We start from the raw sequence: 21416 nt of genomic DNA, 5'->3' as shown, positions 1-21416 counted from the left end.
ATGCAGTTTGTAATTAATACAATAGCGTATTGCATTAATATGTTCATCGTTATATTCCTGTTGTTCTTAATGACTTTGAACTCGAGAATAATGAATTCTCTTCCCTTGCCAATTTACGGTAATTATAGATGACTGGGAAACAGAAACATTACAAGCCAAGCCGTGATATGAACGAAGGGAGAGAATGCCATAGTGCAGTGTAATGACACCATGAAGAAGTGGAGGTTACATGTTATTAGGTCAATCCATTTGCAGTAACTCCCATTTGACCCTGTTAGAGTCCTGATCCTTGGAGCTGAAATGGGTGGAATGGGTATGGTTTGGTGGCATGACTGAACCTGATCGGGGCTATGGCCTAAAATATCCCACTTTGGGTTGATATTGAAAGCTACTCGATACATAATCACATTTACAGTATTTGAAGGTGCATTTATGGTGAGGTACCTTCCTAGAGGTGCCACCTGCATCTTAAACATGAGACAACCAGGGCCCTATAGAGCAGACGTCCCCAACCTTTTCTTACCCATGAGCAACATTTAAGGAACTTTAACTTGCCTCCAAGCCAATAATTCAAAAATAAGCTCCTGCTTTGAGGCAACAGGGTTGGAGAGCTGAACAGCAACAGGTTGGGGACCACTGTGATAGAAGGAAGAGGGGATGGAGGGTGGAAGGATCATAATCCCACACCATCTGCCCTTCATTCTTTGTATAGGAATAGGACCCCAGCACATCTCAAGTTCAAGGTATAGCTGATGCACTTTAGAACACATTGTACCTTCAATGTGTGGCCAAGCATTTTAATTTTTAAATAAAATTTTTAATTATACCATGTAGGTGCCTGATGGCCACTCCCCACCAAAAATCTGCTGCCTAAGGCATGGGCCCTCAAGTTCCTACCAAGGCAGGCACTCACAGATCCCACACACAGGCGAAGTAAATAAATTGCAGACTTTTTTGGGCAAGTAAAAAATGTACACAACACCTTACGCATTTCGTACACTTGGTGTCGCGTACGTCTCCCTATAATCAGAACAAGTGCTAAGCTCCCTGGTCACGACTTAATCTTCTGCCTGTAACAGCCGCCTTTGGCCATGGGAGGAGCCGCCAAGTCTTACATTGAGAGGAGCAAAGCAAGTGTTCTGAATGAGCAAAGGGGCACGTTCATTTCCAAGGATTAGGACAGAAGGCCACACCAGGTTCTCGCAGATTAAAGTCCCCGCCAGCCAACTAGACCACCAGGGTGAGTTATTACACTTAAGACACTAAATCATAGGTCCTTGAGTCCCACATGGTATATACAGCCCTGAGCAGTTTAGATGTAATGGCTTTTGGCATAACTATGGAAGTGCAAGGAGCATGTTTGGACACAAGTAGTGTCAATACATACAAAAATTACATCTCGTTTGGTAGAGCCACTCTTGCGGTTGTATCTGCAAATCACCCCTAGGTACAAAGCCTAGGGCTTAACTCTTCTCATTTGGCAGGATGCCTCTGTAATAAAGTAAAATTAAGACAAATAAAATCTGAAAAATGAAGACGATCCAATGATGTTGGTCAATAACCAGCACTTTCTTATGTCTTTTTTTTACACCAAGAGAAATGTGCCAGGAAATTTTGGGGAAACAATCTTGGTCTTAGGCACAACCCAACCCAATCAGGAGGGCCCCTTGTAACTTTTACATAAGATATTTTTGCATTGGCCATCAAAGTTCCTTTATTGAACCCCCATTTCTCACTACAGCACTAAGCAAAAGGTTCCTAAGCACTTGCGATATTTCCAAATAACAAGCAAAAAAACAAGTGCAGAGAATTCTAGAAGCAATTTATCTGCTCACTGCTGCTCTTCCCAAGTACTGGCAATTTCTTTCTTTGCACTCGATGGCTGGCGCGTCTCCCCGCTGTGCGTGGATGGAATCCAAGGCCTATCAGAGCTACTAATAACAAGTTAATAAGAGGCAGGGCGACACGTTCCCTGCATTAACCAGTGAGATAATTCCCAGTGTGATCTTATTTTCTCCTATGATTTGCTTCTCAGTCACCGTGTGAAAGGCTTGAAAACATGGCCGGGGCTCAGCAACAACATGAACAAGTGTCTCATTTCCTTCTTGTCAAGAGCAGTAAAAATAACCCGCGCTCATGTGCAACAGACGAAAAGGACTAAAAAACACTCTCCGCATTCCGACGACCCTGCGTGGGGCTTTGGTTGGAATGATTCCGATACTTACTATTAAATGGACAGGAACAAAACGAGAAAGCTGCATGTTTTCTAGATTACATAACGAAAAAGGAAAGCTATGGGGAATATTTACTACCTTGAATTTCTCCCTTTCAATGTGGTAAATGGTAAATGCCACTTATCAGGGCTCATGTTCCAGATTCCTAGTATATTGCTTGTCCCCATACTGGGGTTTTCCATCACATTGCCTTGGCAGTAATGAAACTATAAAACCATTGACAATCCCCAAGTCTGGATTTGTTGGAAGGTCACAAAGACCCTGGTCTAGGATTGCAGAATTCTGGGACCACATCTGCACTCCCCCCTCTCTTATCTTGAATTAATGGCAGTACTGGAGACTGGGAAGGAAAGAGTTTTTGGCAGTTTCCAGTTCTGCTGTTTGTTTGAGCTGAAAGGAGTTGTTGTAGAGGGGTGGATTAGCATGAGAGATGGAGGTCTATGAGCAGGTGCATCAGCCTAGGGTCATCCAAGCTTCAAATCTGGACCTACGCTCCCCCACCCCCACCTTCACCATCAAACTTGTACCCACCATCTTCCTTACCTAAAAGCCAGTTTAGAGAGCACCGCTTTATCCCTAGCGGGCCCAATGGGGCGGGAGGGGGTTTAGTCATAGGGGCAAATTCACTAAGAATCGTAGTTGCGCCAGGCGCAAATTTGCCACACTTCGCCAGGCGTAGTTTCGCCAGCGCTCCGCAAATTCGGTAAAATCCGAAGTTGCGCACAGGGGTAGCGTAAGTTTGCGAAGTTGCGCTAGCGTTAATTCGCCAAGCGAAGCGAAGTTTCGCTAGCGATGGTTAATTTGCATACCGCGCCAAATTCAAATTTCAATGGAGGAATACGTATCAGCACTACAAATGCCTAGAAAACCTTCAAAACATCAAATAAAAATCTTATTTTGCCCTACACATGTGCCCACTGTATAGTTAAGTTGCCATGAGTTAGGAAATGTAGGGGGGAAGGAGGGGAGCCCCAAAAAATTTTTCGATCTTTTTCAGCCTATCACCCATAATATAGAAAACACGCCAGCGTTTTTTGGGACTTTTTTTGAAGCAATCCCTATCTACTCTATTGCGCTTCGCCTGGTCTGAGGTGGCGAAGGAAGTCTAGCGTAAAAGGTAGCGTTCAGTACAATGCACGCGTTAGTGAATTTGCGTAGTTACGTCCGTTGCGCAAATTCGCCAGGCATAAGGGTGCAAAGTTACACTAGCGAAATTACGCCAGCGTCCGTTAGTGAATTTGCGAAGTAACGGAAATGCCCGACGCTAGCGAATTGACGCTAGCTTTCGGCGCGTCGGTGCTTAGTGAATTTGCCCCATAGTGTCTGTGCCCCATTGGTAGCTACACCATTGTGTCTTGTCCATTATAAAATAAATAATTTCTGCCTGAAACTAGTTTTCTGACACTTTTTAAATATGCTGAAGGACTGGCTACAATGCTTCTATAGGTAATACAGGTATTGGATCCGTTATCTGGAAACCCATCATCAGAAAGCTCCGAATTACGGAAAGGCTGTCTCCCACAGACTCCATTATAATCCTATTTTCAAAATGATTTCCTTTTTCTCTGTAATAATAAAACAGTAGCTTGTACTTGATCCCAACTAAGATATAATTAATCCTTATTGGAAGCAAAACCAGCCTATTGTTTTTTTTTAATGTTTATATGATTTTCTAGTAGACTTAAGGGAAGATCAAAATTACGGAAAGATTCTTTATTCGGAAAACACAAGGTCCCAAGGATTCTGGATAACAGGTCGCATACCTGTAATGGGCAACTCAGAGCAGGTGCGAAAAAAAAAAAAACGTTGCCAAAAAACTCCAAAAAGTATTCACACTTTGAAAAAAAAATAGTTTAATCAAAGCGGGAAGTAATATTTCCTATCAAACTTACAATTTCGAATTCAAAAAGGAATATTTTGGCAGGTTTGAATGTTAGAAAATAGTCCCCTGCATTCAACATAGTTCTCCACTCCAAAAAACATAAAAACACAACACAAACAGCCCTCACTATAGGAAGATACCCCTGTTTGCCATCCATAACAATGTGCTATTGTAGAACCTTAATCACTATAAATTCTGTATATATTATATTATATAGAATATTATGAACAGAAGTGTCCCTATATCTATATATATCTATATCTATATCTATATCTATCTATATCTATCTATATATATATATATATATATATACGGTGTCTCTGGGGATGTAATTTGCTGTACAATCCGCACAATGAAATGACTTCCAGCTCTTGTTCATTAAGTTAATAAGCAAAATGATACTTCACAGATAACTTGGCTTTATTACCATTTTTTTGGGGGAAATAGATTTACAATGAAATAAAAAGCAGATGAAAATAAACATTCCGCAGTTATTATAATAAGAGTTGTTATATATATCTTTTGGGAATTCAAGGCTTTATGGCTGAGGAGCCTCTCTATAAAAACAGAAAAACAGAAAAGAAATACAGGGAGATGGGGGTTCCTTGTACAAAATCGGGGGGCTTGATCTGTACTGTTGTTAATTTTATTTCCCACCATGCCAGGCAGTGGTATTGCCAAGGTAGTGGCCTGCACCATTGTTATCATCATCACTAATGTGCCGGGTGGTATGGGGGTGCAGGCTAGAGGTGCTGCTTAGACAGAAATGCCATCTGTCTTGTAAAATGTGAGATTAGGTCTTTATTGCCCCCAGGTTTGTGTATGGTAGAATCGAATTCCCCCATTGGATGGGCAATGGGTACATAATTCTGTGAGGCAGCTCTCACGTGTTCTGTAGCACTCTAATCATGAAAACCACAACCACCTCGGCTTAGGCATAATAACTAACCCATAGGACACATTGGGCACAGCCATCCTTCAGCTTTGCATTGTGTGCCCCCAACATGACTATATTTCTTTTCTGAACCCAATTCACACTACAACTGGCAAATCAAGCCTAAAATGCAAAAGCAACTGCAACTCATAGGGGCAAATTTAGTTTACTAAGCAGCGAAAATTCGCCAGCGATGGCTTTGCAGGCAGAGCAGCACTTCGCCAGGCGAAAATTCTCTCAGGCAACGCTAATTTACTAACATCGAAGTTGCGTCCAGGGCGCCGAACGCTGGCAAAGTTGCGCTAGCGTTAATTCCGCAAGCAGAGCAAAGTTGCTCTAGCGTTGGCTAATTTGCATAAGAAGTTAAAGTTGAATGGACGAATATGTTGCAGCAAATACATTACACTACACAAGCCCAGGGAACCTTAATAAAATAAGAGTTGTTATATTGGCCTACATATGTGCCCAGTGTATAGTCATATGTTAGGAAATGTAGTGGGGAAGCCTGTTACCCCAAAAAATTTGTACGCTCTTTTGCAACCTATCACCCTGAAAAAAGGAAAAGACACCAGCATTTTTTTGGACTTAGAAAAATTTTCATCTAAAGTTTGCGGAAGTCCTATCTACTCTATTGCACTTCGCCTGGTCTGAGGTGGTCGAAGGCAAGTCTGGCGCAATAGGTAACGTTCAGTAAAATCTGCATCTTAATAAATTTGCGCAGTTACGTCAATTCACCAGAGCGTAACTTCGCCTGGTGATTGAGTGCAAATGAGCTCCAGCGTCAGTCAATTTCGATAGCGAAGTGACGCCTGCGCCCGTTAGTAAATCGTCACCGGTACCGAAATTACCTCATGCTGGCAAATTTTCAGTGTTCAGTGCTAGTCACTTTACCCTTTAGTAAATTTGCTCCATAGACTCCAAGACAAGTACATGTGATATAAAATTATAATTGGCCACCATGTGTTCTTTGAAATACAGTATGTAACAGAACCAGAAAGGAATCAGTAGAAACTAGAGACACTATTGCCCATACAAAAAATTCAATGACTATGTGTGATGTGGTACTTGATCTCTGCATCAAGGTTCTCACTCAGAAAAGTCAAGGTTCAGCCATACAGGTGGATTATTCATTTGCAATAATAGCTTTCACTGGAACACCAGGCTCAAGCAAAGGACATACCAGGGGAGGCCACCAGGTAAGATTATAAAGGCCATCATGTATATGGGAAATAAAACAAATGGAGAGAACATCAGCTCACCCAACTCAGAGCAAAATCCTTGAACAACTTTATCCTCAGAAACAGAAGATCATGCAAAGGATATCAGACCACCTTATGTTGCCATGGTTCCCATGATTGAGGTAGAACTTTTTTCCAGATAAAATTATTTTATGTGATAAGCAACAGATTAGGACAAAGCCAGACCCCTTAGAGCCAGGGTTGCAGACCCTTTCTACCATTATGCTGAGATCAGCAATGGAAAGTGAGAATCAATCATGATATAAGGGCATCAGGCCATACCTCCCAACCTTTTGGATATAAAAAGAGGGACAAAAAAGTTGGCACGCGTAGCGCGGCAAATTTTTTTTGAGCACTCCCATTTTTGTGACCACACCCCCTAATTACCATGTTCATTTTACAAAATTTGGCAGGTTATGAAAGTTTGAACATATTTCTGTGGTTTTTTTTCCTAATTGCATTTCTAGATACTCATGGTGGCCCTGATCAAAGGTCTAATTTCACGAGATACTTTTGGAACTATGACTGTATAACTACTACTGAAGTCATTTCATATACCTGTAACCCAGGGGTTCCCAACCTTTTTTTTATCTATGAGCCACATTTAAATGTAAAAAGAGCTGGGAAGCAACACAAACATGAAAAATTCCATGGGGATGCCAAATGCAATTGGCTATTTGGTAACCCCTATGTGGACTGGCAGATTACAGGAGGCTCTGTTTGGCAGTACACCTGTGTTTTATGCAATTAAAACTTGCCTCCAAGACATGAATTCAAAAATAATCACCTGCTTTGAGGCCACTGAGAGCAACATCCAAGGGGTTGGTGAGCAACATGTTGCTTGCGAGCTACTGGTTGGGGACCACTGCTGTAACCTATAATAAGTGGTTCTAGACCAAAAGTTGCACCTTAAATGAGGCTTAGACAAAAAAAAGACTGTGCACTCGTGTGTGCCCTTACAAGTTATGGCTCGTTATTTTTATATACACAGTTGTAATTTAATTCTAATCCACCAAATTATCCATGCAGACAGGTTTTAGAATGTGTAAACAAAGGATGACTGTTGCGCACACGGCCCAAAATAACACCCTCGGGTCTGTGTATTCTGTTGAGGAAGGGTCAGTTTGCTGACCAGAAGTATTGTGTTGTGTGTTCCATCATGGGCATTTCCCAATTTCCTAATAATCTGTTTTTGGTCAGGACATTTGATCTGGGGGTCTCTGTACCAGAAGGGCCCCCAAGAAATAAAAATGTCAATAAAGGTTTAATTGACATACGTTGCGCAGTAAGTATTGAAGATATCCAGCCTGCAACCCTCCATGTCTATCCCCTCAAAAACAACTTGGCATCTTACTACCTGTATAGAGCTCAGAACTTACTGTCTGACTATATCTGGCTGATGATTGTTCAGATATCTATTGAGCAGTTATGATATCTCAGATAAGGACTGCATTGGTTTGTTGATGGCCCCACACATTGATGTTCAGGTAGAACATTCCTGGTTTTCCTATCACTTTGGACCACATATCTATCTTCATCATATGGACCTTTCGCTTCTCTGGCCCACATAACTAAGAAATGGTTCAAACCTGTTGATTGGTTGCTATGGGTAACTAGACCTGAAACCATCTCCCCACTTGTCATTACATCATTACATTAAAATGCCAAGCAGTATATACAGTACAAGGTGGTCTCTATTCAAAACAGAAGGTTTCCATTAAAATGAATAGCCAAATGGGTAAAGTGAAACTTCCATTCAAGGGCAAAAGTCATCTGTAATGTTATTTACAACAGATTCAGACTTACCAGAAGTGAAGATTATTTTTCTGGGATCCTGAAATGAAAACACATAAAATATATTCATATTAAGAAGTCAATCTTGAATTCTTTAAACTGCCTAAACAGGATGACTAAGGCTCAACAACACTCTAGTTTGCGACAAATTACTCATTTCAGCTTATGAATCTTCATTTATCTGACACTCGGGAATTCAATCTTCCATCATTTCAGGGGAAAAGAATGTGCCGAAAATTGTTTTTACCACGAGCCTCCTGAAAAATGAGGAGCGTATGCATTGTGCCTGTTTTCTTTCTGAGACTGTTAATAGGCACTTGAAGCTCATTTGCAGTAATAAGCAAAAAGAACAGCCACCAATTTAGCACTTCTATCTAATATTCCGATTACGTGATGTTTTAAATTGTATCTGTCCTGCCTTTCAGACAGGTGCTTTTTTTAAAAAAAATCGTATATTGCTTTTCTGCAAACACTATATTTTCATTTTTTTTATTTTGCCTTTGGATTCTTCTCATGGAAATATCAGGAGCTATGGCACATGGGTGTGGTTTTTGGGTGGGATGTTTTTCAGCATAGCCTTAACCTTAACCTTCTAACCACCCCAAGGGCCAGAACCTTCACTTTTTAGCACTAGTGGCAGTTTAAATCTATGGGATGCGGTGGCATGATTTTAGATCATAGTAGACCTAAAGTTATACAATATGAGGCAGATTTATTAAGGGTTGAACTGTAAATTCGAATTCAAATTTATTTTTTTTGGTCAAAACTCACAAATTCTAATTGGGTATAAACCAAACACGATTTTATTTAAATATTTGAAAATCGAGATTTATCAAACCTTGTGTTAGGTTTTGGGTAGCCGAGGATGAGTAGAGTATAACAGTGCTTTATTAGCAGATTCTCATGCAGACATTACACAACAGTAAGCTTTCACTTTCACTTTTAAGCTAACAGGAAGTGTGCACAGTATGTCTGAGCACAGTGACATCTACAGGCCACTTGTATAAACACCACATATTCCCCCTATAATAGGAAAGCATTTGGACAACTATAATAAAAAGCAACAATTAAACAGTATGCATTTTAAAAAAAATTATGCATTATTCACAACACATAGTCCTTGGTCCATGCAGGTAGTTTTCTTATTCTTTCAGTATGCCTTATAGGTTCACTTTCTTCAGGCCTATTGCAGTTGGCACAGGAGTATGACAATGTCCTTCATCAAATGGAGCTTCTCCAAAGTCATATCTAACAGGAGCAAGACGACTTGCATTCTATATGTGTCCATCAGACAGTTCATATGTGTATGGTCCTCGCTGGTGTCTCACTTCAAGTGGTGTAGTAAATTTAGATTGTCCTTGTTTCAGTATTCCTGATTTCTTAATTCTGACTAAAGATCCAGGCTGAAAGTGTACTTCTATTGCACCACGTTTTCTGTCAGTATAAGCCTTACATTTGGCTTGTTGACGTTTCACAATGTCAGCAGTAGATGATTTTGTAGGCATAGTATTTAATGGAATTTTGATGTCTGCAACATGTAACTTTGTGCGCATCTGTCTGCCATGTAATCATTTAGCAGGAGATGATTGGGTTGTTGCATGGCACGTTGCTCTGTAGTTATGTAGGAACTCTGTTGTAAATACTTTCCAAGATTTTACCAATAAGATTTGCTGTCTGTAGTGCTTCTTTCAGACTTCTGTTGAATCGCTCGATTTCTCCATTTGCTTGTGGGTAATACACTGAAGATTTCCTATGCACAATATTCCTCTCTCTCAGAAAGAATTCAAACTCATATGCGACAAACTGTGGTCCGTTGTCTGATATTAACTCCTTTGGATTACCTTCTCTGCTGAAGACTGTAGACAGAAATGTTATTACTGTACCTGATGTTATATGAGAAACAAATGCAATTTCAGGCCATTTACTGTAATAGTCTATTAAAGTTATAGCAAATCTACAGTCTATAGGAGCATCTGTAAAAGGGCTGACAATATCAATAGCAAGTTTTTCCCATGCTGAATCAGGAAATGGTACTGGTTTTACATCTGGTCTCAACTTAACTTTGTGTACAAGGTTCTTTGCACAGCCCAGTGAAGTGTTGCTTTGTGCTGAAATTTTAGACACTGGCTGTGTGGCAGGCACTGGTGCTGTAGTAATGAGACCATCAACTAATTGTAGGTTTAATGCAGCAAAGAGATCCCTTCCAAGTATAGCATTTCCCTTATTCACAATGTTTAAGTCACATTTTGCAGTATTTGATTCAAATTGTATAGTCGCTGGCAAGCAACCAAGCACAGGGATTGGATCCTTTAAGTAACTGACCAGTTTCAGGGCAGGTGCAACAAGCTTTTGCAAAGTATTTCAAGTAAATATCCTTTGGTAGTATAGAAACAGCTGAACCTGTATCAAGCACCAGGTTAATGGAGTGTCCCTTGTCAGCAGAAGCAGTACTGACTCTGACAGTGCATATAAACTTGTCTGGAATAAATGTACCAGCTTTATCCACACTTAATACAGTGACCTTTCTAGTAGTGACTTCATTAACAACTTTAGCAGAACTACGGCAGATCTTAGCAAAATGTCCTACTTTTGTGCAATTGCGGCACCGTTTAGCTTTTGCAGGACATGTAACATGATTTGCAGTGTGTTGTGTTGAACAAAAGCAGTATTTTCTATTTGTATTTGCTGTATGGTTTTGCAGTGTGGGTGAATCCCTTTCCTTAGCACTGTATTTTGCCTGTGACTGTGCATTATTAGGCCACAGTGCTGAATTCACATTCTGTACATTCCCAGCAGTTCCCTGACTGAGAGTTTTAGCCTCTGCCACTGCTGTTTCAATTTGGCTAGCAACTGTAATAGCCTTTGCAAGGGTTAAATCCTGCTCTAGGAGCAGTCTCTCTCTAATGAGAGGTGAGTTTGTTTTTTCCACTATTTGGTCTCTTAGCATTTCATCTGTTATATTCCCAAACTCACAGGTAACAACCAGCTCTCTCAAAGCTGCTACAAATTGTTCTGTGGATTTGCGATTACGCTGTCCACGTTGGCGGAATTTATATCTTTCAGCAACCACATTTACTCTTGGCACGAAAAAGTTCTTTATAGCAGTAAGAGCAGTTTCATAAGTATCATCAGGTAATGGTAATGTATAGAATATACGCTGTCCCTCTGCTCCCAGGCAGTGAATAAGTAAAGCACGCTTTCGAACAACAGAAATCTCCCCTTGGTCAGCAGCAAAATGTAATTTTCAAACATACGGATCCAAGCAGTAAAAGGTATGGTAGACTCACCAGGGTTTGGAAGAAAAGGTGCAGGCTGCTGCAGAGGTAGAAGAGCCATACTTGTCGCCATTTGTTATGTTTTGGGTAGTCGAGGATGAGTAGAGTATAACAGTGCTTTATTAGCAGATTCTCATACAGGCATTACAGTATAACTGTAACTTTCACTTTCACTTTTGAGCTGCCAGGAAGTATGCACAGTATGTCTGAACACAGTGACATCTACAGGCCATTTGTATAAACACCACACCTTGACCCTTGGAACAATTCAAGTTCGACTATTTGCCACCTAAAACCTGCCAAGTTCATGTGTGTAAGTCAATGGCAGAGGTCCAGTCACCCATTTGAAGTGACCCATTTGAAGATGTTCCTGACATTTGAGTTTTTATCAGAGAAGAAACTCGATTCGAGTTTGGTCGAATTTAATTCGAGTTTTCAGGTTGGTAAAATTAGTTAGCATTTTAGATACGGTATTCGATTTTTTTATTAAATAACCTCCCAATTGAATTTCGTGTATATTCAGATTTATTAGAGTCACATGAATTCGAAATTCGACCTTTGATAAATGGGCCTCGATAAGTCTTAAAGGTGAATGTGCCATTGTCAATCTGGCAGGATGGTCATGAGCTTCCTGATCATCACTCTTCGGCCTTCTATAGTGATGCAATAGGAACCAATATCATCAAAAAAGTATTAGTTTATTCTTCATGGCAACCAAGCAGGGATTAACTTTGCTCAGCCAGCTGAAATAAAATAAAATCTGAAATCTGATGATGGTTATGGGTCACTGCTCAGGAGCAAATTTGCCAGTGTAAATAAATGGGTCCTCCTGGATTTTCTGGAACAGAAAGTTAATAAACTGAAATGATACTGGCCGGAATGAAACAACTTGTAGATAACACGTTATCTAATTCCAGGCAGTGTCATTCTTTGGGCACCAAAGCATATAAAATTCTGTCTTGCAAAAAAAGGGTATTAGGGCTACGTAACTGTATCTTTGGCCGTAGCCATGAAGCAATAAAGGCTTTTTATTCTTGAAAACAGTGCTGTCTATTGCAGGAATTTTGCCATTACTAGCCTCTGCCTGATATCATTCAACATGAGTGAGTTATGCTCTCTGCCTCTTCTCCAGAAATCTCATGGCCTCATTTAATAGTGATAGTTAATAGTTACATAGTAACATAGTTAAATTGGGTTGAAAAAAGACAAAGTCCATCAAGTTCAACCCCTCCAAATGAAAACCCAGCATCCATACACACACCCCTCCCTACTGTCATATAAATTCTATATACCCATACCTATACTAACTATAGAGCTTAGTATCACAATAGCCTTTGATATGAAGCTTATGGGCTTCAGCCTGTCTACACTCAGCCTACCCCCCCCCCGATAATGAAACACAATATGAACATTGGTCATTTCAGCAATATTCTATTCTTTATGGGGAAATCAAATGGCTGAATAAAACCATTGTATGATACTCAAGTGTTACAGATCCCAAGATATCTCTACTACCCAGTTGTCATGATCAAGACTTGTCTGTTATAGCCCGACATTAGCAATGCCATGGTGTGAGACCCGTATAAATACATTCAAGTCTTCAGGCGCAACACATTAATAATTCACCTACCTCATTCTTGTAACGTGCAACATTTAACGCAGGAAATTCGTGGTTGTAATTTACCGAAAAGTTGACAGCGTTCAGCACGTGCGCTCCAACATGGACAGCTACAAAAACAGGAATACAAGTCACATGCTATTCAAAGAAAGTTTAACAGCACAAGCAAGGGCACCGTAAAAATGGTTGACTTCCAATGGCTTACTCCAAGTTCCATTCTAATGCTAGCTGAGAGTCTCTGAAATAGGAGTAAAGCTGACTATACATGTAAAGATTTTATTATTGTTTGACCTGGTCGACAATTTGAGCAGATCTTTGCCTGATTTGCTCTTCCAGGCGGTGGCCAAATCAAGTCTGTACCTACTGTACCTGAACAAGCTCTAATCACTTGCGTGCTGGATATAAATGTCTACCAGGGACATGAGTTTAGGGTTTTTATATTGTATGGGCACCTTTAGGACTTAGTAGATGGAGAATGGATATATCTACTAAACTCTCTGATGAATGTATGAATTCTTTTTCACAACAGGTCAATAAACCATTTCACAAACCAGAACAATGTGTAGAATTTCAAAAGCAACTGAATCATGTCCATACCATTCCAAACATGTCAATGACTTGATAATGTCTTACTATGCCAATGAATGACTATCCTAGGCATTCCTTTCATGAGCAAGTCAGTTACTGACATAGTTTAATATCTTACTGTCGCTTCCGCTAAGGTTATCTGCCCAGTTCCCATGGAATGAACTAACATGTAGTTAAAGGGATACTGTCATGGGAAATTTTTTTTTTTCCAAAATGAATCAGTTGATAGTGGTGCTCCAGCAGAATTCTGCACTGAAATCCATTTCTCAAAAGAGCAAACAGATTTTTTTATATTCAATTTTGAAATCTCACATGGGGCTAGACATTTTATCAATTTCCCAGCTGCCCCTGGTCATGTGACTTGTGCCTGCACTTTAGGGGAGAGATGCTTTTTGGCAGGCTGCTGTTTTTCCTTCTCAATGTAACTGGATGTGTCTCTGTGGGACATGGGTTTTTACTATTGAGTGTTGTTCTTATATCTACCAGAAGGCTGTTATCTTGTGTTAGGGAGCTGCTATCTGGTTACCTTCCCCATTGTTCTTTTGTTTGGCTGCTGGGGGAAAAGGGGAGGGGGGTGATATCACTCCAACTTGCAGTACAGCAGTAAAGAGTGATTGAAGTTTATCAGAGCACAAGTCACATGACTTGGGGCAGCTGGAAAATTGACAAAATGTCTAGCCCCATGTCAGATTTCAAAATTGAATATAAAAAAATCTGTTTGCTCTTTTGAGAAATGGATTTCAGTGCAGAATTCTGCTGGAGCAGCACTATTAACTGATTCATTTTGAAAAAAAAATTTTTCCCATGACAGTATCCCTTTAAGCATTTGAACCACTTCAGAAATATGGATACTTATGTGAAACTGGCCACCTCTTAAGCTTTTCTTCGTGTAAACCCTAGCAACTCATAAACACAGTTTAACTTTAAAAATGCAAACTCCTCCAAGACATTAGAAAGCCTCATAATATTACTGCGGCTAATGTAGCAGCTTTACACCCAAACCTACCTACCTAGTGAAATGCTATAAGGGTATAATAAAATCTTGGGGTTTTAAATTCACGAAACCCATCCTAAGGATGAGAATTCAAATGAATCATTTTTTGCTGTTCTAGATGTTTTTGAAACTGCGTGAATGAGATATGATATATATCTCTGTCCTGTTTATATGATAAAGGGAGCCTGACCAAATGCTGTATCACAAAGGGAGAATAAAACCAAACAGCCTTAAAACCACATAGCACACTCCCAGAAAATGTTTAACTGTGGGCCTAGATTAATATTAGAATTTATAGGAAAGACCGGACTTGCTTGACAGCATCTTTAGGTAATGGTTAACGGACACCTTGATTTTCCATGGTCCTTTCAGAAAGAACCACTGTTCTCATATTCATCTGAATGGAAAACACATTGACATGTAGATATAGAAGAATCCACTGTAGAGCCATTCCATTTTCTTTTTTTAGATACATAGTACTACCTGTTTCAGACCTCCTGGGTCCTTCCTTGGGTGCAATTTGCTTGACCAAGGAAGACCCATCATTTAATGGTCTGGGATCAGTCAGGAGTGCTTGTCTATGTCTTCTCAAAGTGATTCCCACTTGACTTACTAACAGAGAAGTCTTAGCTATAAAATGTCCCTTATTTCTAAATGGGAAGTTCTGGTCAGAATGTGTAAAAGAAACGGATCCGCACACACACCGATTAGTGCAGTTGGGAATTATCCCCTTTTATTCAGCCACCAAACATCAACGTTTCGGGGGGCAAACACCCACCCTTCATCCTGATGAAGGGTGGGTGGTTCCCCCCCGAAACGTTGATGTTTGGTGGCTGAATAAAAAGGGGATAATTCCCAACTGCACTAATCGGTGTGTGTGCGGATCCGTTTCTTTTACACATTGGTTGCTAAGGGACCCGGCCGGGTCAACGGAAGGAACGCACCACCAGCTTGCAGGATTGGTGAACTACAGGTGTGCGGTAGGATAATTACATTGTAATCAAGTTCTGGTCAGAGGCATTTTGATTTTCATGGTTCTCACTCAGCGGACCATCGTTATTTGAAACATCTGTGTGCCATTTCCACTTAGACTTGGAGATTGTCGGTGCTTTGTCTTCTGTCTCATTGCATGCTCAAAAAAGTGCCAACAAATTGAACCAATTCACAGCAGATCTCTTCAAAATCCCTACGTTTGCCATTGCTTTAGAAACTTTTAGTATTTCACCATTCGTGATCAAATAACCAACTTGTTACTGTCCTGAGTAATGATGGCTGACAAAATAGTCTCGCATTTAAGCTGCGCACAGCAGAAAGTCTAAATAGAATCAGGATTACACTTTCCTCCCTTGAAAGTCTCTCCCTTTCCTGCATGCTAATACCTAGTCAGTTTAATAAATACAGGGAATTAATGCATCAGATAAGATCCAGCAGAGGAATTCAGCCTGGAATAGATTTTAATCGTAGAAGAGACAGGGAAGGACTGTATGAGACAAAATGAGTTTGGGGGAAGCTAATAGGATGGATAGATGATATATTAATATTTCTTGAAAGGTTTGCATTCCTGAAGCCATTATGGTGGGTGATTGATGAATTTTAAGAAAATGAATATTACCCAGGAGTGAAGAAGAGCAGCTAAACGTATCTTTTTATATACTGTAGGCAGAGGTATATAATTAGAAAAATAAGCAGACACATTACATTTTATATGATAAAGGAGCAGGATAGGACATGTGTTTGCAAATCCCTAGTATCCAAAATACGATCATTTATCACCCAAGATGCTGCCAAAATTCTTATTCACTCTCTCATCATATCACGTCTAGACTACTATAACTCTCTTTTAATTGGCCTCCCCCTCCAGAGACTGTCACCTCTCCAGTCCATAATGAACACTGCTGCGAGGCTCATACACCTCAGCAACCGCTCCTCCTCTGCCTCGCCATTCTGTCAATCCCTGCACTGGCTTCCGCTACCTTTCAGAATCAAATTCAAATGAATGACACTGACTTTCAAAGCACTTTATAACTCTGCCCCACCCTACATCTCTGAACTCATCTCTATATACTCACCCAGCCGCTTACTACACTCCTCTACTGACCTGCTACTCAACTCTTCTCTCATTACCTCCTCACATGCTCGCATTCAAGACTTTGCAAGGGCTGCACCCCTCCTCTGGAACTCTCTCCCACGGTCTGTCCGACTTTCTCCCAACCTTTCTGCTTTCAAGAAATCTCTGAAAACCCACTTCTTTCGAGAAGCCTACCCTCACTCTGCTTAACTACCAAACGCAACACCACATACAATACCACATTTCTCACCCACTTAATTCGATCTTGCCCACTCCCACACCTTGTGTATTACTCCCTTCCCTTTAGACTGTATGCTCTTTTGCATAGGGCCTTCCTCAACTTTTGTACCGGTATTGATTGTGATGTTTGTTACTCCATATGTTCTATGTATATAATTTCATGTGATTTAGTTGTATAATCACATTTACTTTACAGTGCTACGCAATATCTTGGCACTATATAAATACATGTTAATAATAATAATAATAAAATCTAGAATCCACTGAAACAAAACAGCTGCTTTTAGAAAAAGTGAACAATCCTTGCAATATCAAGTTCAGCCAGTAAACAGCACCATGTAGCTGTTTTATTAGATAGACTCAATAAGCCAGTTCTTGCTATGAGAGAACGGGTAAAGTATTAAAGAGTGACACACATTCGAAATGAGAAAGGGGCAAGAAATGATCAAGTAAGTCAAAAAAGGAAGAGAGAAGGTGCCTAAGGTGATAAAGTTTTCTTTGATTCAATTTGGAGTCTGTTGACCCAGTGTATGTTTTTTTTCAACCAACAAACATTGAATAATAATATAGTGAATAAAGTACCCCCAGTTGTAAAATATAAGGATATTATAAGTTACCGAGGAGTTTCATGACCATATAAAAACACGAGGCCGAAGGTCATGGAACTCCGAGGTAACTTCTGATATCCTCATATTTTACAACTGGGGGTACTTTATTTATTATAATACACAAATTTCAGTGAGTCATGTGACAGAAATGACATCAGAACTCACCGTTTATAACTGATGACATCAGAACTCACCGTTTATAAGGATATAATTTACAGGATATTCATGGCTTTTGTGTATTATATAATGTTATGGTCACTATTGCCCTAGTGTTAAAGTATTTTCAGTGCCAGACTGGGCTGCCGGAAGACTGGGTAAAAAACTGGTGGGCCCCTACGACCCAGCCCGCTCCCTCATCTAGAACATAACCTCTCCCCGCCCTGGACCTGATATTGGCAAGGGAGAGGGAGGTGAGTGTCTTGTGCAGAAGGAGGGCCTATGTTGGATGCCATGCGCCTGGAAGAGGGCCCTTCAGTCATAGTACATAGTACTATGCATAGTACGACCCTGAGTAAATGTAAATTTATGAGATGTTTTTGAATTGTTAGAAGTCAAAAGATCATATTTCAATTTTATGTGTATTTTATGTGTGATCAAAATCAACAACCACTCTAGTTGGCATTGGTTAATCATGTAATCATTTCATAATCATCTTATTGTTGCCTAATGTACCAAATTAAAATACTTCTTGCTTCATTAACACGTGCATAAAATACAGAAATACATTAATATTAATATTAATACTATTTTACAAATCAGTGATCTGTAAGTGTCGTGTAACTTTCCAAGTAAAATAAAAATTACCTTCAAATCCAAAAAACTATATCTGGTACAACCTATGATTAAGAAATAAAAGTCTTTGGTGCAGTTGTGCATTTGACACTTGCTGTTTCCATGGCAATGATTTTTTTTTTCCTACTTATAATTCTTTCCACCTTCTCTATTCCCTAATGTCAACCTCTCATCTTGTTTGCTGACTAACAGAACGAGCTGAGCGAGAAGTACGATAGAGACAATGAAGATGAGAAGAAAACGGTTTGAGGGACCTTACGGAGATTAACATATATTATTAATGTTACTGTGCTTCTTATAAGCACTCATCCATAAGAAATAGAAAGACACTAACTAGAAAAGTATTAATATACATGGATAAATTACCTTGATATTTTGGGGGGGTGATTGCTGGAGACTGTTTGATTGTGAAGAAGATGCTCAACTTGTTGATGTTTCAAGAAGAAAAGTGGCTAAGTTGCTTCATAACGTTCAATATTTCTAAATGATTACAGTCAATCATGAACAGTGAAGCATCATTCTTATTTGTATGTCCCCTTGGTTAGTCTTGGGCAAATGGATTCATTGGTACATGTTGTTCATTAAACTGAAATTATGACTCCAGTGAATCAAGTGAAAATTCTAAGATGTTTTCAATGGAATATTTCTAATTGGTGGATCTACTTGTAAAGGAGTCACCAGTGGCTTTATTGTCAACTTCATGCAGGAAGGCAGGTTAACAGACTCAAGGTGGCCTACTCAAGGATATAGCTACAATGCACAATACCTCTCATACATGGCCCACGTTTCTCCCATAGGTTCCCCTTAGGTGTAGGTTACCTAACTTAGTTTCTCTACCTGGCACACAATTGCCTCAGAGGCTCTACCCCAATCTAGTCACTCCTTGTCAAGATAACAGACTATCCTTTGTCACTAGCCTAACTATCTTCGCCTCCTTTTACCACTAGCTATCCCTGAAGGAGTTCCCAAAAATAGTCTGAACACATCAGTCTTGGCCATGACTCTAGATGCTCCTAGGCTAAAGGGGAAGTGGCCAGCTCCTGCACTTCCTTATACAGAGGAATTCTCCTACAGGTCAATATTAAGGGGTTGTCGCCATATGCTAGCTGAACTACCACATTGCCAAATTATTTACACATGAAAAATAAAGTATATTTTTCACCTCCTTACACTCCTCCCCATTGAAAATCAGACACGTCCTCGTGTCTGTCCAAATGAATCCTTATTTTAGAGCTTTACATACTGATGACTACTGGAATAAAGCAGTCATGTCTAAATGAGAGATACAATTTCTAAAGCAGATACTACGAAACAATTGTTTTTTCAGAGTTAATTCATCAGTAAACATCCTCTTCCTGCTTACAATCTTGTAGAAAACACTGGAAAGGTTCCTCTGCCCACTGTTTAACCTACCAATGCTAGAGAAATTGATCTCAGTAGGAGAGAAGACTAATTGTTAACAAAGAATAACTGGTAAATAATAAAATGTAACATAAGCTTCATCTTACGGTAATAAGAAACTTTCTAGGTAAAACCAATTAGAAATCATGTACCATTTCTGAAATAATCAAGTTACTCTTCACTAATCCCCTTTTATCAATTTGTCACACTTCATGAGTCGCTTATTTTAAAAGATAGTTTTCTAGGCAAAGGCAACATGCACCAACGTATTTGACCCAACTGTCCATTGAAATTTGACTAAAGAGCAATAACTTGATTATTTTAGAAATGGTACAGAACTTATACTTTATTAAGTCTTTATAAGTCCTGGGTTTAGTTCCAAAGATTTTGTGGTTTTGGGAGTCAAATTCAAAAAAAGTCAGAGGTTTTGGGAGTCAAATTCCGAAAAAGTTGGAGGTTTTGGGTGTCAAATCTGAAAAATTTGTACAATTCGGATTTTTTCACAATTTTATCAACATTTTCGAAGAAATTTATTGATAGATGGGGGGGAAGTCTGTACGGATTTGGTCGGAGTCATTTTCAGGAACTTTTTGGATTTTGATAAATAACCCCCTTACTGCAAGTTTGGAACATTCTACAGTGAAAAAGATGCTAATGATTTAAGAGTAATGGCCCCCATACACAGGGAGATAAAAGCTGCCAACTCGGTCATATTATTGGCCCGTTGTAAGAAGCACTGGGAGAGTTTATCGCTCTCTTACCTCCTCCTCTCGTCCTTGGTTCCTGTGTGCAGGTGCGCATTTCCGCATATTTTGACGCTGAACGTCTTGACACGTGCGGCACGGTGCCAAGCATGGTAACATCATGGATTTGGTGCCGGATTTGAATTTGGCGACAAAACTCCTTTAAAGCTCCAGTCCTCCATTTTGTGAGTGCCCAAACTAGGCTTCAGCTTACTGTGCCTGCTCAAGCGTATTCTTCAATCTGAGTATCCGGTTTTTTGACTTCTGCCTGACTCTCGTTTAATATTCCTGCCATCTGCCTCTGATTCTTCGCCTGTTTGACTACCTCTATTCTAAATCCTTGCCGGTACCTAGTTTTCGGACTATTTGCTAAAGATCTGCACTTCCTTGTTGGTTTTCTGCAGCAGAAAGCCCGGGCCCCAAAAGGGCATTGGTGAACACCGGAGACCGCAGGGTTATCCTGTGAAACCGAGTGTACTTATCAGCACGCAAGGTTCTGATAACGAGATCGTTACACCCGTGTGTGGGGCCATCCGTAAGGCGTCCCTGATCGATATCTGGCCGAAAGGACAACGGCCGCATCTGTTCGATGATGAGGTTCCTCAATCCGACTGCCCGTATCGAGTCCATTCTGATACGATCATGGGCCCCAGGGCCCATGATCGTATCGGCAAGATATCGACCACCTCAATGTGGGCATATTGGGGAGAGATCCATTCATTTGCCGACATTGCCAAACGAGCGGATCTCCCTGTGTATGGCCACGTTAACAACGGCAAAGGAACTGTTGGAGAGGGCTACAGTATTACATGATAATAAAACTCAGATGTGGAGGACCATGAAAAACAGGAAAAACAGATGATTTGGAAGTGATCGGCTGAAAGATCAGTCACGGACATGGACACGTGGTCCCAGTAGGTGCAGTTCTTCAAAAACTTCAAAGAGACTTTGCTTCAGCTCGAGTGGTTTAAGACACTTTGACCTTATACACATCTACACCAGGGACT

General features: G+C 40.2%; 1 protein-coding gene across 2 annotated transcripts in view; it reads right to left on the bottom strand.

The window, feature by feature from the left end:
* The window catches only part of LOC108710019 (NADPH oxidase 4), a 119244-nt gene that overhangs the window by 80131 nt on the left and 17697 nt on the right, over positions 1-21416 (bottom strand). For both annotated transcript variants that reach the window (XM_018250360.2, XM_018250361.2), the window contains 2 exons: positions 12988-13085; positions 8095-8122 (listed from right to left, as the gene is read on the bottom strand). In XM_018250360.2, coding sequence (XP_018105849.2) covers positions 8095-8122; positions 12988-13085 — 126 coding nt within the window. The remainder of the gene's footprint in view (positions 1-8094; positions 8123-12987; positions 13086-21416) is intronic.

Source organism: Xenopus laevis, chromosome 2S (genome assembly GCF_017654675.1).
Source record: "Xenopus laevis strain J_2021 chromosome 2S, Xenopus_laevis_v10.1, whole genome shotgun sequence".
NCBI lineage: Eukaryota > Metazoa > Chordata > Amphibia > Anura > Pipidae > Xenopus > Xenopus laevis.
This window is presented reverse-complemented; position numbering and strand designations above follow the sequence as displayed.